Raw genomic sequence first — 18,360 nt, forward strand, 5'->3', positions numbered from 1 at the left:
TCGGAACTGTCCAGTTTCCAGGATCTTCCAGTTCTTCTTAATGATTTTTTGAATCTTGTTAGAATTGGGTGTGTAGGATGTAACACAGGTCAGGATATCTGTGGTCGGTTTTTCTTTTATTTCAAGTAGTGCTCCTCTGTGGTTATTTCTGGCTCGTTTTCGGGCTTGGTTAACGATTTTCTTTGGGTACTCTCTTTGGATCAGGTTTTTTGTTAGGGTGTCCGCCTCTCTTTCATATTCTGTAATGGTATTACAGTTACGTCGTAACCGTAGAAACTGACCCACTGGTAAATTGTTCCTCAAAGATTTAGGATGGTGGCTGTTGAACAGGAGGAGACTGTTCCTGTCAGTCGGTTTTGGGTCGGTTTTGGGTACTTCCCTAGATCTCATATGATCTGTTATTCAATTGTCGTGTACTGGAGGTGGTCGGAGAGCTGTTCCACAACCCTCATGAGCTTCGTATATTGCGGTGTCTGAGATTGGGGTTACTGCTTCCTTCAGATGGTGTATGTAAGGTCTTGTGTATTGGCTGATTGCTAGGCCTGATTTGGGGGTGAGCACATTCTGTATTTTACTGTTGCTCGAAACCTTTATAGATCTTACTGTCCCCCATCTTTCAGGCCCCTCCCTTTCCCTCGAACCGCATCTTTTCCTGGAGCCTGCTGTTTCTGGTTGTGACTGAGGCGTCTGACCGACAGCACTCTTCTGTTGTTATTTTGGAGGGGTATGACCTGGTGATCAGGCCTTGGATACTTGGGAAATTTGAGGGGAAGGGCGGAAAGACATTGCTGCATGGAAAACGCTGAGTTTAAGGTCAAGAACACATTGAAATTCGTCTAACTATAGTGATGGACTGGGACAATTGGTTATTTGGGCGGATCTCCCCTCCTGACTGACTTGGCACCAAGCGTTCGGAAAAACCTGTCTCACGACACTGGAGGACAGCTTAGTTTTGGAACTTAAAGGGGTGCTCCATTGGCTGGAGGCTGCTAGCTTTTTGGGGGCACTGTTGGAACCTCATGCCATGAACGTATTTTGGTCCCAGGCTTGGGGCCCGAGAATGGGGTCCTTTCAACCTGGTTATGGGAACCCGTCGCAATTGACTTGTAGATCCAGGGACCTGGCCTGCTTTTTTAGAACTGGACGGGGAGTCGTCATGTTCCGTTTGTCAGACTGCCCTTGCCCTGGAGTGTGGTCAGCTAGCCTCACCCTGGGGGATCAGCAGCAGAGTCGGACCTATGCTCCCGCAGGCACCCTGAATGGTGGACTCTAGTGAGGATACCCAATTGTCAAAACACCTCCAGGAGCCAATTCCCAAACCCAAGTAAAGGCTTGAATTCCTAATGCTGCCTTATTGTTCCTTCTTTTGAGTTTTGGTACAGAGAATGTTGAGGTCACCCATGAAATGGATGCTTCACATAGGGGATTTTAACTTACTGCATATTTGAGTACTGCGTTTGTGCAAAAGCATTGCCTCCCCAGACAGTTACCTCTCTCTCTTGCGGTTGTGGCCCTGGTCCCTGTTGGGCTGGGTTCCCTGTTTGTTTTTGCTGTTGCCACACGTTTGTCCAACCACCTGAACCCTGTTGCCGCGGTGCAGTGACTCACTGACTTCCCTGCGGCTGAGTGTAAGGTGCATTCAGGTTCCCATGGGCTTGGTATTGTAGATGTATATTCTGCGGGGACTGGCCAGGTTTATCGACCTCTGTTCGTGATATGCTTTTAGGCGGCATCTGTTGGCCATGTGGCCCATTCTGTGGCAATAGTAACATCGTCTATGGTCTGGCTGCTGCCAACCTCCCTGACTTCTGCCATTATAGCTAGGTTGAAACAGTGGAACGGTTTGCAGTGGAGTCCTCTCTAGGGCGGTCTATTTCAATTTGTGTTGGACTCACTTAGCGGTGCCTCTTTGGGTTTGCTCCTGTTTCTCCTTCTCCTTTTTATGTTTCTTTTTGTAATAGTGCATTATGTGGGCCTGGATTTGCCGCCAGAGTTTGGCTTTTAACCGTATTACACTGTCCAAACCACTCTCTAACTTGGTGGGCAGCCCCTTTTTGAGGATATTATGAAGAATGCAACTTGCAGGCACGTATCATTTCATTGCTGTCCTGTCTCTTGTCCCCATTGTTCCCTCATTCTATCCAGAAACTTAATTATGGCTTCCCCAGGTTTCATAGTTTCCACCATTAACCCTCCTACGTCTGGGCAGTCAGGGAACATTTTCCTCAGGGATGTCCATATTTGGTGCCTGCACGAATTGAATGCGGCCCCATCATGCTCTGTGTTTGTCAGCGTACCTGCTGGGATGCAAGCTTGGATGAACACCGTGTTAGTCTTCTCTCCGGTGAGGCTCCTCAGCAGACTTTTAACATCGCCTTTCGGTAGATTTACTCCTGCGGTGTTAGTAAAACATGAGATCCATTTCCCCGCTCCATCCAGCAGGGGCAGCACTTTGGTCCTTAGCCCTTCTTTTTCCATCTGATCCCAGGGCACATAGATGGTCCCTAATGTCCCCTTCTGTAGTAGTAGGTTCATTTTGCTTGGGGTAGCTCCACTGGTCTCTCCCTAACAGCATTCCCAGCTTCTTAGGGAATCCTGCATGTAGGGGAAGTTCCAATTGGGATCTCCCCAGCTGTGCCGGATGCAGTGTTCCGCAATGCCCGTGTCATCTGGTTCGAAGAATCCATCCTCGGGGCCAGGGTCTATCATACTGGACTTTACTCTTGGTCCAGCGAGCTAGAAAGTTGCAAAATGGTCATGCAATGACCTTGCCTTCCTCTCGGACACCATCTCCCTTCGGGTCAGTTTGCAGGTTCAGGAGGGGCAGCGGACTTCTTTATTGCTGCTCCTCATGTGCGCACCAAAGGTGCTATCTTACTTCTCCTACATCTTAAATGAGTTTGCACCAGGCTACCTTGGTCTCTTATTTCCTGGCCAGTCCCTCTCCTATGTTGACGATCTGGTGAGGCTCGGATCCCAGATGAAAGCCTCTTCTCTAGTTCTGCCTTGGACACTTCCCCAAACGGTGCTCGTACCTATCTCTGCCCTCCTCAGGCAGGGGGTACGCTGCTTTGTGTTCTTGCTGTGCTTCCAGGGTGTGAACTCTCTCTCCCTCCTTAGTTTGTGCCTTTCCCCAAAATCCCACCTAGATAGCCTCCTTCGCACTGAGCTATATGCTGATCTTTTTGGTCGGAATTTGCCTTCAAACTCGTTTCCTGTCATTTTGTCTGCCACCTGAGCAAACCCTGTAGTCTCCTTCTCGGCATCGGATCCAGGAGGACAATGATTCCTTTCCTCATCCCTGCTAGTTGTATCACTGTCTAGTACTGCTAAGAATCTCTCTATCACTCGGGTATGTTCACCTGAATCAGTGGGAGTGCATGTACTCCACCTCGCTGGGTTTTGATGGGCTGAACGCGATTAATAGGGTTCAAACTTTGGGGAGTTTTAGCACGGGCCTGGGGTAGTGCTGGGATTGCCCAGGCCTGCTGCCTGTAAGACTCTCAAGTCTGGTCCTAACAGTTCATTGTTCAGTAGGGGAACCATTTGTCTCCCTCAACTGGCAAGTTGGTATAGCCTAATGCGGGTATAGCTGGCACAGGGAAGAGCACCTCCATACCTGCATATGGCGGTGGAGGTGCAGACGCTTTGCTTAATGTCTGTGGGATAGGATTATCAGTCTGAGCCTCCTCGAATATGGCCCACAGCTTTAATAGTGTCTCTCTCCCAACTGTCTTCTGTCCTGCGTCCTCATGTGTTTTTATTTTCTTTTTTTTAATTTTTTTTTTGTCCTCATCTCACCAAAAGACTTCCACAGATTTGACAAACCAACAATATCACGTTCCTGAGGGCCTCTTTGGCTCACTGTTTCCGTCTAGTCCCCACGGCCTTCCTCGCGTATTTGAGGACTGGTGTAATTATGGGACCTTATAGGTGAAGATCTTTTGTTTTTTGATTCGTTGGTAGATCGAATCGAATCAAATCAGGTGTCTCTGCCGTGCCCAACTTGTCAGGGGTTGCCTAATGTTATGATGACTGTCGTCCCTGGTGTCTTGGTCTAATCGCGCCATTTTTATGGTGGCTCTCAACCATTCTTCCTTGCTTGGAGCGATGTTGTCCTTCCACTTAATACAGATTTCTCTTCTTGCCAGGAGGATCAGGTAGAGAACGAGGATCATGTGATCCTGTGAGAGCACGCCATTGATTGAATCGTTCTTACCAAAAAACACCAGGGATAGGTCTACAACTATGTCTACTTCTAATATAGATGACAGTATATCTTTCAAGCCTTTCTAATATGTTGTTAACTCAGGGCACTGGAAGAAAATGTGTAGATCATTGGCTTGTACAAGGCTGCATCTTGGGCAGCTTGGAGGTGGGATTGGTGCAAATTTTGCAATTTTGGCTGGGGTATAGTATAGTCTGTTTATTACAAAAAGGTGATTTTTCTTCAGGGATGCCGGCTTTATATATTTATACAATAATTTTAATGATGGATTAAATAACTCCTCAATGCGGGTGTCTAAAGGTGATCCATTCCAGACTGAGGAAGGAGAAGGGGTCTTGATTTCCTCTGCTTCCTGAATTCGAGCATACCATAAGGCTATCTCCTTCTTCCTCGGGGACGTATCTTGTAATAGTTGCTCTAGTTCCCAGTTTCCAGCGATGTTATGCTTTTCTGACTCGTACCAACTTTTTAATTGTAGATATTTAAACCTTGAAAGGTGAGGGCCTACTTTAACTGACAGTATTTCCCAAGGAAGGATACCCTCTGAGTCAACCAGTTCTGACCACCTCTCCATACCTGAGTTTTTGATTGGTATTGCCAAACTGTCACACATACAAGGAGGGGTCCCCGGAGAATCCCAAATTGGAGCAAAATTCGAAAAGTAGCCAATACCCCATATCCTCCTCATTTGATACCAATTTAGTAAGGCAGATTTCAATATCTTTAGCCGGACCCTTTTAAAAAACCTTGGTGCACCATATTTGTATAAAAACCCGCCTTGCCGGGAAACACCATTTCCCCCAGTACTCTCCCCCATGCGGTTGTGTCTGGGTAGGTTAGTAGCATTCTAACAGCTTTAAACTAGAAGGCCATTAGATACCAGTTAATATCAGGTAAGGCTAATCCTCCTTTGAGTAACTTCCTCCTAATCTTCTTCCACGACATCCTAGCTGTTTTTTGACCCCAAATAAAGCTACCTATTTTACCCTGTATCTTGGCTATGGTTTTACCAGGAAAGGTTAATGGAATAGCATTAAAAATATAGGTTAGTTTAGGGAGCACAGACATTTTGACCAAGTTTACCCTTCCAAAGATGGTCAAAGGGAGGTTCTTCCATTTGGCAAATAAATAATCTATGTCCTTTTCGATTTTCCCAAGATTTATTAATGTAATTTTATTTAAATCTTTGACAATTTTTATTCCAAGATATCTAAATTCCTTACTCAGGGGGCCACCGCTGTATGTGGTGTTCCAGCACATTATCTCGGGCTGAATTGGCCCGATACCCTGAGACCTTACCAAATTCTTTTAACGTAAAATTCCAATTATGGGATTGCATTCTCAGGATCGTTAGTATAAACAATCACATCGTCTGCGTAAAGTGCCAATTTACATTCGTAGCTTAATGATTTAAAAGGGGTAATGTCATTATTCAGTCTGATTGTTTGGGCTAGGGGCTCTATATAGAGGTTGAACAAAAGGGGAGACAGGGGACATCCCTGCCTTGTCCCTCTCTGAATAGGAAAGCTAGAAGTTAGTGAGCCATTTAGGAGGATTTTAGCCGAGGCGCCTGAGTAACAGTGCTTAATAGTTTGTATGAATACGGGGCCTATTCCCATGACCTCCAAAACATGCCACAGATATCTCTAACAGACACGATCGAATGCTTTGGCGGCATCTACTGCCACTACTGCCAGTGGGTCTTTTCTTGCTTCTGCCAGATCTATGTTTCCGATCAAAAGTTGGGTTTGATCTTGAATAACCCTCCCTTGTATGAAGCCTTTCTGGTCAGAGTTAATTAAACTAGGAGCTAACTACGCCAGTCTCTCTGCTAAAATGCCCATGAAGATTTTATAGTCTGCATTGAGCAGAGAAATTAGACGGTAGGAATCCGCCGACAAAGGGTCCTTCCCTGGTTTTATAATTAACACTAACGTGACCTCACTCCATGATCTAGGCATCACCCCATTGGGACAGTAGATTGAGTTGAAAAGCCCGTGGAGTATTGGTAAAAGGTCGTCTTGGAGTAATTTGTATATTTCGTTAGGGAGGGCATCGAGCCCTGCTGCTTTTTTGTTTTTTAACCGCTTTATTTGGATCGATATCTTCTCTGTAGTAATGGGAGCATCCAGAGCCATCTTGGAGGCCTCCGTTAAGACTGGAAGAGACTTATCTTTTAACCAATTAGATATCTGGGCTTGGGAGGGTTCAAGGTCTTCCTTGTATAGGTCTGAAAGTAGTGTTAGCAAAATCTTCTGTATTTCCTCCGGGTTGCTAGATTTATTTCCGCTACTGCCAATATATAACTCATTGATATCATTCTTTGCCCTATCTAATCTTGCCTTCCAGGCCAGAATTGCCCCCGCTTTCTCTCCGTATTCGAAGACCTCCATGTTTCTAGTCTGCCATTGCGCCTTACACTTCTCATCTAAAAAGAGCCTAACGTTTTGTCTTGCCTCCTCCAATTTACTATTTGTCAGATCTAATTCCCCCGCACCTCCAATTAGAGCCTCTCTCCTTTCAGTCTCCAACGTAGCAATCTTCCCCTCAAGGATATTTAGTTCCTGGGTCTTTATTCAATTTAGGTTATATTTTTGAGCTTCTTCCTAGTTTGCCTTATGCCAAATGTAGGGGACTAAGGATCAGATGTTGCCTCTCACCCTCTGACAACAGCTTCCCAACAGACCTCTGCCTGCTGATTTAGCAGAACTTCCAATCAAGTGCGGTGTCTGCTCACCTTCCTTGATGCAGAACTGTGAATCCGTCCGGGCAGGTTCCCTTTCCTTTGACTTCAGTAGAGTCCAAGGTACTAATACTTTCTATATGGCTCACCAAAATGTTGCTGAAATAAGAATTTGCCTTGAAAAAACAAAAGACAAGAGGCGTTTGGCAAAACAGGAACAATTGGTTTAATTAAACCTTAGCCCGGGACCACAGTTACAGAAGCGGGTCTGAGGACTGTCTAAGTACATTCAATCTGAACGAGTTTTTATGCAATTCTTTGGGTATCATAAAGTACTTCCGACAAGCCTTTGTTCGTAAAAGAATGCGGACCTTGTCTGTGGAGTCATAGATAAAGGCCCGGATAAATGCAGGTGGGCCACAACCTTGGGTGGACACAATGGGGGCCAGTGGGTAACATGTCCAGATGTCCGGTATGATGCACGCGTGATCACTGTGTGTACTGTGTGTGCTATGTTCTGACTGGCTATCTGTTCCGTAAATAAATATGGCATCTGACTTTATGGTGTTTTGGGAATGCGCGCACCCCTCCAGCCATGTGTGCTTTATTGGGGCCAATCTCCCTGGACCATTGTGATGTTGCTGCTGGGGGGTTGACCTGAGTTTCCTGTTTGCGCTTTTGTCTGCTGAGTACATGCCACCCCACCTGTGACCTGTCAATCAGTAACCTTAGGCCTGGGTTTCAGAGCCTGCCTGTCCACGTATTTATGAATCAGGTTGATGGAGAGTTCTTGATGAGTAAATTTGATAATAGTGATGCGATTTCGTTCTCAAATGTGAATGTATCATTGTGCGACATTGACTTTTCTAATATTAATTCAACATTAATATTGATACCTCAGTTGTTGCCCTTTCCTCTCAGAGTCTGCACCAAGTTCTGTAAAAGAAGATGCCTCTTGAGTCATGCCTACGTTTTCCGATGAAGGTTACAAATTGCAAATGTCCAGTTATCTCACCTATTACCCAATAGTGATTATTGCTTGTCAACTTTGTTAATTAATGTAGCAATTCTATTGTTTCTGCATGGTCACCCCGGATGTTTTGCCTTTTTCTTTACCCTTTTATGCTGACTTAAGTACTTTGTGCACTTCACCACTGATAAACAGTAGTAACGAGATTGCACTTCCACTCCAAGCCATGTGCTGTACATTTGGCCTATTTAACTTCCTATACGTCCACTATAAATGGTGCCTAAAGTGCACATGTGGCATGGAATATTAAATGTCATATGTGGTCTGCCATCTTTATTTACACATCCCACATATAAGTAAAAAAATACTTTTGCCGGGAGCCCAACTGTACTCTGTCTCGGATGTAATTTAAATGCACTGCAGTGCCACATGGCAGGGAAAAATGTCTGTGCCCCCAGTCTTCGGTACGTGAAGGGGGGCCCACGTGTGTCTTGCTCTAAAGCAGCGGCAGTGTGCAGACTGCTCTGAACTCCTCGGGTTATCCCAAGACTGAAGAGAAACAAAGTAACAAGTTACATTGTTTCGCTTCAGTCAGAGCCAGGCCCGGAAAAAGGGTGGGATGGGGGCACTCAGAGAGAGCATTCTCCACAGGGCACTGCCCCTCTGAGAAGGGACAAGGAAGCACAATGCTGACTGGGGCAGGAGAATGTTTGCAGCTCCAGGAACAGGATCTGCTGGGACGCATCAGAAGGTAAACAAGCATTTGCAATGCAATTAGTCTCGCATTTGTGAGAGTGAGAGCCATTGACGTTGTAAAGGACAATTTATTTTACCTATGTGTTTTCTGTTTGGAGTGGAGTGAATGTGTGTGGTGTCATGTGGACATATGTGGTTAGTTGTGGAATTGTGTTGTGTGGATTGGATCTGTGTAGTGAAATAATGTGGCATGGTGTGCAGTGTAATTATGTGGATAGTAAGTATGTGGTATTGAGCGTAATGGAATTATGTGGAGTGGTATTGTGTGTCATGCAGTGGGATTGTGTGTCTTGGAGTGAGATTATCTGGAATGGTATTTTGTTTTGTGGAGTGGTATGTGGTAGAGTTTACTTATGTGGTGTGCTGTTAAATATTGTAGCATGATGTGGAATTTTGTGGTGTAGATTGGATGTATGTGGTGTGTTGTGTAATTGTGTTGTTGGTTTGAATTATGTAGTTTGTTGTTGAATTATGTGGTGTGGAATGGAAATCTGTAGAGTGGAATTGTGTGGCATGGAAGTGTGCGCTGTTGAGTGAAAATTATGTTGAGTGGTATTATGAGGCATGGTGTGAAGTGTAGTTATGTGGAATATTGCTATGTGACATAGACTGGATGTATGTGGAGTGTATTTACAGTGATGGCTGGTGACATTTGAAAGTGGTGGGCGTAAATACTGCAATGCGGCGAGCGAGCATAGCAAGTGAGCCCGAGAAAATTTTGAAAAAAGAGTGGGCAAATGGTGCATTTTCAAGCAAATTTGAGTAAGGTGCACTGTCTAAATGTCATTATTTGCAGGATCAAAGGACTACCGGTGCCGGAGCGCCTAGAGGTGCCACGTGTGCAGTGCACTGTATAACTGCCCATATTTGCAGGATCAAAGGACTGCCGGTACTAGAGCGCATACAGGCGCCAATTTTACAGTGCACTTTATTAACGCCCTTTTTTGCAGGATCAAATGGCTACTGGTGCCAGAGTGCCTACAGGTGCCACACATGCAGATACAAACAAACAAAACAGAAACAGCGGTAAACACAGATAAACAGTAACTTGCAGACGGACAAAAAAATACTTTGAAAAAAACACCCACTTCAAAATAGCACGTTGTTACAGATACACCTTACACAGTCGGACCACATCAACCCTTCAACACACGTGCAACGACCCTCATACGCAGCACTTTATGTGTTTGATTATCCTGTATCACAAAACTTTACCTTAGCCCGATATCCTGCACTCATCCGAGTATAACGGCATCCTGCCCTACTCCAGTGCCTCAGGGCCAGGCACGGCTGCTTCTTGGCACGTCTAGGTCGGTGTGAGGCCCGGCACTCTAGTATTCACTATATTGACGTTGTTTCAACAGTCCGGTGTTCAATTGCTGCCGGTAAGCACTGGCAGGCAATCGTCTTAAATCTGCAAATCCTGGCGACTTCTGCAGCAGGGTGGTTTGATCCTCATTGCGCCTGCGCTGGTCCCTGCTGGTACCGCCGCCGGGGAATCTCGGGGTTCAGGCAAGGATAAGCCGTGTGTCTGGGTAAACAAGCCTCACGAGAGCAGCAGCGGAAAGGGGTGCCCTTTGGATACATTTTGGCTGTGAAACCAGGTGGTACGTGGTCACATTTCGGAATGTCCACTTGACCAAACTGTGTGGACAAGGCAAAGCGCTACCTAGCGCGCGCCACCACTATGGCGGTCGCGCCAGACCCCGGCAGTGACCCAGAAGCACTTTAAGTGCTTCCGGTTCACACGAACGAAGGACGTGGTGGAGTTCTGGTTTAGACCAGCCTGCCTCCATCGGAACACACCCGGGCCATCGCCGGCCCATAACTTGTTTTCTGCTTTGTTTTTTAGGTCCGGATTCCGAAGCTGAGGATCCGCGTTCGAGCTTTCGTCAGGAGAGAGGCATCGTCATCGGTGGGGAGCCGGTGTGGAGCTGCGGAGCCCGGGAGAGCAGCAGAGGAATTTCTCTCGTCATCGGTGGGCGTGTGCCAGCCGGTTTTGGAGCTGCGGAGCCTGGGAGAGCAGAAGAGACATTTTTCAGTTAAGTTAAGCCGAGCGATCACGGTCTATGGCACGGTGCAGCCTGCTTGGCTTACATGCAGAAAAGTTGCGATGGTGATGAGCTGTTCGCAGTGGGCAGAGCATCAGTTTTGTGATGTCGGTGTCCTGAGTTCGAGTCTCTGGTAGGACTTTGGGAAATAGCGTGGGAGCTGGAGCGTGTGAGGAGGCACAGTCTGGTCTCACAGAGATGTTGTACAACTGTTATTTTGGAAACATATCGCTCAGTTGGGTGTATCTAGTGGTTTCTCCAATGAGGTGATATTCATGGGGATAATATTTGGGGCACGGTGGTGTTAAGAGATGCGATAGTGGGCTACGATGTTTTGATGCCAAGCCAGTGTATCTATGTGCACGTGTGTGGTCCTATATTGCTAACAGCCTTGTGTGCTGAAATGTATTTTGCCTAATGCTCCCTCGGTGCCCTCTGAGGAACAGTACCCAGTGCACCCATCAGGCACATGACCCAGTGAGCCTCTGACAGGCCTCATTTGGTGCTTCCTGTGGGATATGGCATCGACTTTGCTCCCTTGGTGCAACTTGCTCTGTGTTATCATGGCCCCCTGGTGCACATCGCTCAGTGACTCATGGTACCCTGATACACGTCATTCTTTGCCCCCTACTATAAAGTAGCTGGGTATGAGTATTATACATATTTCTTGGATTGTGGGCATGGCTGCCTGTACGTCTGTTCGATTTTCGGGAGACATTATCCATATGTGCCCGTGTTCGGAGCATACAAAAGCTAAGTCTGTTGGCTTTGTCAGTGCTTGCTGTTGACTATGATTTCCCGTATGAATATCTCTTCGCAAATATCATTAAAAAACGACACCTGCTGAATGACATCCACACGCGCATATAGGTTTCATGAAGGCCTATTCTAAAAAAGTTGGGGTTCATGTCATGTCAAGAATACCTATCGTAAAGGCAAGATTATGATGGATTGCATGTGAATCATAGCACGCATTTCTGCGGGGCAGCTTGTTACTATCTGAAGCTGCACAGTTGGTGTCTGTATTTACTTACGCTCCTGATGCCTATGTTGCTATGGTATTGTTTTGAAATCCTATCATACATTCACAGATAGATATGCAATTCTAATTCTCAAATTGTCCAACGAGCGTGTATGGCATCTACACATGGTGTTTTTTGTTATTATGCTAACGCATTTAAAAATAAAAGCCGGTCACTTCTGTTTAATTGCTTAAGGGACCAACTTGGTTCTCGGTTCCTCTTCAGGGACGGAATGCAATAATTTTATTAAAGACATATTTTGCATTTACTTTACTGCAGCGAAGCAAGGAGAACAAACCCCTTTCCTATGCTATCGGGGTCTCGGTGACACCTTTGCGAATAGGTTCACAGGTAGGGAAAACCCTTTCTGCTTTAGGTTTGGTGAAATTTACACCCTAAAACAATTTCATCTGTGACAGCAAGTGTTACCGTGTGGGTTTTTTACCACGTTGGTATTACCTCGTGGGTTTTACCACGTTGGTGCTCTGTGCTTTTGAAGTTTACCGCATTGGTGTGCTTACCGTGGGGGTGTTACAGCGGGGTGGGTGTTACCTCGTGACTGTGACCGTGTGTTGCCACGTAGGTTTTACCAAGTGGTTGTTACCATATAAGGGTTGCCACTTAGGTGTTACCAAGTGGCTGTTACTGGGTGAGTGTTACCGTGTTTTATCAATGCCGCATGGAGGTGACTGCAGTGATGTTACCACATGGGCGTTTTTTGGGTATTACCACGTAAGTGTTACCGCATGGATGTTATAAGTGTGACAGCGTGTGTGTTATCGTGGGGTGGTTACTACGTATTATCATGTCCATCTTAGCACGACTGCGCAGGAGTAAGGCAGGAGTTCACTTAATCTTCCCGTGCCTAACAAATATGAATGTGCTCTCATATAATGCGAGTGGGCTGTGTTGAGTGCTCTCAACATAATGGCAAGTCCCTCAGCTAAGCGTAACGCCGAGAGCAACTAATAGCAACAACATGCAAATTAGAATTTCCGATATATGGGATGCCATTTCGTGAACAATTGGTCTGATTGTGTGTTTAAGGAGGATATGTTTGCTGGTCAAAACAATAAGATAAAAGTTAGCAGTCAGAATGCACACTGCGAGTCGGTGCAGATCCTGTGATCTGGCCACGGTCTGCATTGGGCGCGAGTGGACTTCAGCCTGTCATGGCCATATTTCAATGTTCAGCACCTAACGCAACTGGTGCTACGCTAAGCGCTCTCATTGGCAAGTACGATTTCAATGTTCCTCATGTAATGAAACAGGTACTATGCTTAGCACTCTCAAAGTCTCTCTAAAAATCTGAAGTCAAATGTTCTTCATGTTACGCAACTAGCGCTAGGCGTTTTAATTGGAATTTTTGAGTTCAATGTTCCTCACTTAATGGAACGGGTGCTATACTAGGCGCTCTCATTGATAGTCTGACTTCAATGTTCCTCATGTAAATGCAATTGGTGCTATTCTAGGCGCTTTTAATTGGAATTATGATTTCAGTGTTCCTCACTTAATGCAACTGGCGCTATGCTAGGCGCTCTCATTTCAAGTCAGGTTTCGATGTTCATTATGTAATGCAACTGGCGCCATACTAGGCGCTCTCATTGAAAGTCAGTTTTCAATGTTCCTTTTGTAATGCAACTGAGGCTAGGCTAAGCGGTCGGAATTGTAAGTCTGTGATCAATATAAAGTTTAAAAGCCCTGCTTCAGGTCAGTCAGCAAGGTATATATACGGTATATTACCCATTATTCTCAGCGTAGTTGCACGAATGAATCCTTGCGGAAGCGCATATATCCCTACTTACTAAAGAGTGGTGACAACCTGGTTAGCTTGCTCTACTTTCATGCCACATTTTGTCGTAGAACTTACTCGTGGAGTAAGAATGTGTCTGGTCAACCTGAATGCGAAGAACGCAATGCTACACATCCATGGGGTGACCATTATTTGCTACTGAATGGTCAAACCATTGACGTTTGTCAGATTGAAACATGATTGCTTACTATTGGCGTCAAATCAAGACGTTCCAAGCCATGGTGAGGTCACATCAATATATACAGTCTTTGATGTCAGTCCCGCGAGGCGCCTCTGTGGTGTTACTTACAGACATTATCAGTACTTGTGATGTCACATCAATTCATCCCAGGCCTCGTTGTCACAATTTAGAGAGTGCCATGTGCACGTGTGTGCTGTTACACACATGAATTTGGAGTCTTTGGTCAAATAGCATCTATGCACCCATCGCAGGTACACGTATGTCTTGGAAGTTGGTCGTGTCACACTCTACATCTACACCGGGGTGCTTGTACAGGTATGCAATATACGCCTGTGGATTGTCGCACAGCACCTATGCACCCTTGTGCTCGTACACTTATAATAAGTTATGTATTGTATCACACAGTACCTCAGCACCCTTGTGCCTGAGCGCTTATACATTGGATGTCCATGTTGTGTCACACGGTACCTATGCACCCTTGTGCTTGTGCAATCAAGCGTTATATGCCTGCGGTTCGTCACACCCTTGGGACTCGTACACTTATATGATTAATGTATTGTCACACAGTACCTCAGCACCCTTGTGCCTGAACACTTATGCATTGGATGTCCGTGTTTGTGTCGCGGCACCTATGCACCCATGGGCCTGTTCAAATTAAGCTGTATATTCCTGTGTTGTGTCACTCTGTACCTATTCCCTGTGTGCTTGGGCAACTTTCGGCATTAGATGCCTATGCCGCATCATACAGTACATATGCACCCTGTCCTTGTACACTTCTGCTCCAGATGCGTATGTGGCGGCACACAGTACCTATGCATTGATTTCTTGCGCATTTGGTGGTCCGTGTGTGTCGCACCGGACCTATGCACCCTGGGCAGAGGGGGTAGGTAGGAGAGGAGGGGTACAGTCGCTTGATGTCGTCAATGGGCCACTCCTGGTGAACAACCTTTACACTGAAACTATTACAACGCACTACACTTACAACGAAATTTTTATAACGCAACATCCACTACAACGCATTCCATTACATAGCATGACACTACAACGCATGTTTAAAAACTACCTTTACAACGCATTCCATTACATCGCATACTACCTTTACAACGCATACCATTACAACGCAATCCAACACTTACCCTACTGTTGCACCCCCTGGAGTTAGAATAGTAATTTTTACCCCTATACTATCCAAAACTTACCTTAAATGTAATTTAATATTATGCGTTGTAATGGTATGCGTTGTAAAGGTAGTATGCGATGTAATGGAATGCGTTGTAAAGGTAGTTTTTAAAAATGCGTTGTAGTGTCATGCTATGTAATGGAATGCGTTGTAGTGGATGTTGCGTTGTAAAAAATGCGTTGTAAGTGCATGCGTTGTAAAAGTGTGCGTTGTAACGACATACATCCCCACTCCTGCTACATGGCAATGGGTCACTCCTCACTATCTTTCAGTCCAAAAGAGTTATGGTTTTGGGTACCCAAGACGCCGGTCTGGATTCAGCTAACTTGGGGACCCACTCCTTTAGAACTCGGGCGGCCACCGAGGCAGTGGCAAGGGGTCTAAGGGAGGAGCAGGTCAAAAGGGTCGATAGGTGGTCCTCTAACTGCTACAAGTGCTGCGTGCGGCTGCACATGCTTTAAACCATCGGTTCCTTTGCACATTTACTTCAACTTCTTCATTTTGCAACTCAGAGATACGCTTACGCAGGTACACGGTTACCTGGTACTATGTGCTGTTGTGTATGTGTTAACCCGCCAGTGGGGCAGTGCACTGACGATTGTTCTTTTCACGTTTGACTGCAGTGTCTTCACCCTGTGACTCAGGGGAGAAGTATGCATCAGCCCGTCATCGCGACAGGAGGAAATCACCTTGTCACACGGATGGACGGCGTTCACAGTCCAAGAACGAACAGCTCAGGTGATGGCCCAAGTGCATTCCTGGGCCCGGAACAGCAACAAATCTGGATAGTGGGTCACTCACATGTCCGTTGTTTAAAGAGAATGTCTGTTGAGAAACCCGCGAGGCCAGGGCGCGTAAGTTAGTTACTAAAATAGTGTTTCATGGATTGGGTGGACTGTACGTAGGGCAATTCACGTAGCTGGTGAACCGGGCTTTACGAGAAAGTAAGGGCCCACCAGCAATCTGGATCCGGCACCTAGGGGAGAACGACTTATCTCGCCCGGGACGTAGGGTACTGATGGAGGAGCTCCTCACTGAGGTGGGGTTGGTTGGCAAAGAGGTGCCCACTGCCGTAATCATCGGGTCTCACATGATACCAAGGTTCCAGAAAGAGGGGGGAGTCAGTGCGGGCGTTGAATCACGCGGTAAAGCGGATCAACAACAGGTTCGATAAGCTGTTCAGGACCCGAAACTAAAGTCAATAGGGCATAGGTACGTCCGGTGGGACCATTTTTCTTCTTCTTGCAAAACGGGGTTGCACTTATCATCCAAAGGGAATCAGGCATTTATGGAAGACATCTTAGCATGGATGGAGAGCACGAGACACAGGGCATGACCTCCTAGTGTTTATTTGTTTATAAGTTTATTTGTTGATTAATTAAAATCATTACAAATAAAAAATAAAAAATGGTGAATATCCACAGCGACATCTACCTAAACATATACATATACAAATACAACAACAGAGCTCTAACCCAAGTTACAAATAACTGTTAGCAACAGAATATAGGGTGCCGTGTACTTACAGCACCAAAACTAAAGTGCCTTGTAATAGCAGCAAATATGAACAATTTTAACAATATGCCAATAACAGTTAAAAAAAAACGTACATTATAATTTCAGCTCCAAAACTAAAGTGCCTTATGCTAGCAGCGAAAAGTTGCAACATTTCAAGGGGTAAACTACAACATTAAAATAACTTGTACAAACAACAAAAACTTACACATAATCAGAATAAATTTAAAACACATTAAAATAGCCCACATGCTCCCTAAAAGACACTTAAGAACGTTATATCATTACCATTTTTCTATTAACTTTCATAACAAGTATTTCGTTTACTTAAAATGTCTGCTTTACATAGTTTCTTTTCAGCCATAAAAACAAACTTAACAAATTGGTACATAATATGAATGTTAACACCTCTTAGACATAAAATAATTGCAGTCCTACATGATCTAACCCCCAATTCCTTAAAAATAGGCTGCAGAACGATCTTCCACTCTTCTAACAAATTTGGACCTAGAGTTACTATGTGTAGTAAGGTTTCTTCACACAGCCCACATAGCCTACAAATACTCGATGGCCATTTATTCTCCCATTTTGGGGTTCCATCTTTAGTTGGGTATATCCCAAACCTTAATAACATGAATTTATTTTTAATCAAAGGTTTTAAATGAAAGAGCAAATACGATTGGTGCGACAAATTGCTAAAAGAATTAACTATTGACCATAACTGATTTTTTTTCCCTAATTCATCTTTATCTGTTATAGTAGACAATAAGGCTGCTGTTTGATTAATTGATTTTTTATAGACCATTTTGCTCCTTACTTCATTTACTAAGTTTGGGTATTCAAAATTGCATAAACACTAAATAAACTTGCCAGCTACTTGAATATTCACCTTTCGAAATCTCAAGCCAGCACAGATTAGCTAGCGAGCCCTCTTCAGCTCGAGATAGTGACAGTAAAGACTTTAAATATGTAGATTGTCGGGCCAATAACTGTTTTTTTAGACCAAATTCGAGTCTTAAATTAGCACGACTAATATATCTGGGAATGCTAAAAACAGATTTATACGTCCTTACTTCTATGTCATCGAGCAGTTTTGCATCCTTGCCCCGACAGATAGTAGAACCGTAGTCCAAAAATGGAATTAACTTTGCTCTCATGACCTTCAGCAAGTGATCGTAACTAGGGCATACTAACTTATCCCTCAATTTTCTAAAGGAATATGCGAGCAAAGTACACTTTGCTTCAAGGTTATTGAAGTGCTGCCTAAATGATAAACCATCATCAAATGTGATTCCCAAATATTTCTTTGACTTTACACTTTCAATAACCAAACCATTAATATTCCATTCTTTTACTCCCAATTTACCTTTTCCCACTGTCATTATTTTAGTTTTTTTTGTATTTATTGTTAATCCATTTTGTGTAACATATAGATTAAAAGAATCAATTAATCTTTTCAGCCCTATAACAGTTTGGCTTAATAAAATGGTGTCATCTGCATATTGTAAATATTTTATCTCTTTATCCGACACAAAAGGGGAATGAGAGTTAACATTATTAAAATGGGCTGGGAGATCGGACATAAAAGGTTAAAAAGGCAAGGAGCCAAGACACATCCTTGTTTTAAGCCTACATTCGCTTTTAGGCGACGGGTCGTATGTCTTCCGTCGCCAACTTTGATCTGTACCCAAGTATCGGAGTATAATAATTTAATCATTTTTAAAAGTGTTTCAGATATACCCCAATTAATTAACTTCGACCAAAGAACATTTTGGGGCACAGAATCAAAAGCGGCTTTTAAATCTTTGAAACAAATATACAATTTTTGTTTCCTACACTTGGCTCTTTCGCCTAATAATGTCAATAAAATCAAATTAGTATAAGTTGATTCTCCCTTTCTAAAACCAGTTTGTAGATTTGGAATCAAATCCTTTGTTGTAGCCCATGATTCCAATTCATCC

The 18,360-nt window shown here is 44.5% G+C and overlaps 1 protein-coding gene across 3 annotated transcripts in view; it reads right to left on the reverse strand.

The window, feature by feature from the left end:
* The window catches only part of ERICH6B (glutamate rich 6B), a 370,776-nt gene extending 360,239 nt beyond the window's left edge, over positions 1 to 10,537 (reverse strand). For 2 of the 3 annotated variants that reach the window (XM_085621832.1, XM_085621831.1), the window contains exon 1: positions 9,853 to 10,537. In XM_085621832.1, the coding sequence (XP_085477958.1) occupies positions 9,853 to 9,876 (24 nt within the window). In that variant the 5' untranslated portion in view covers positions 9,877 to 10,537. Of the gene's footprint in view, positions 1 to 6,965; positions 7,088 to 9,852 lie in introns of all 3 variants that reach the window. The other variant, XM_085621833.1, reaches the window with a different exon arrangement.
* Positions 10,538 to 18,360: the final 7,823 nt, after the last annotated feature.

The sequence above is a fragment of the Triturus cristatus genome, chromosome 8 (assembly GCF_964204655.1).
Source record: "Triturus cristatus chromosome 8, aTriCri1.1, whole genome shotgun sequence".
NCBI classification, from domain to species: Eukaryota; Metazoa; Chordata; class Amphibia; order Caudata; family Salamandridae; genus Triturus; species Triturus cristatus.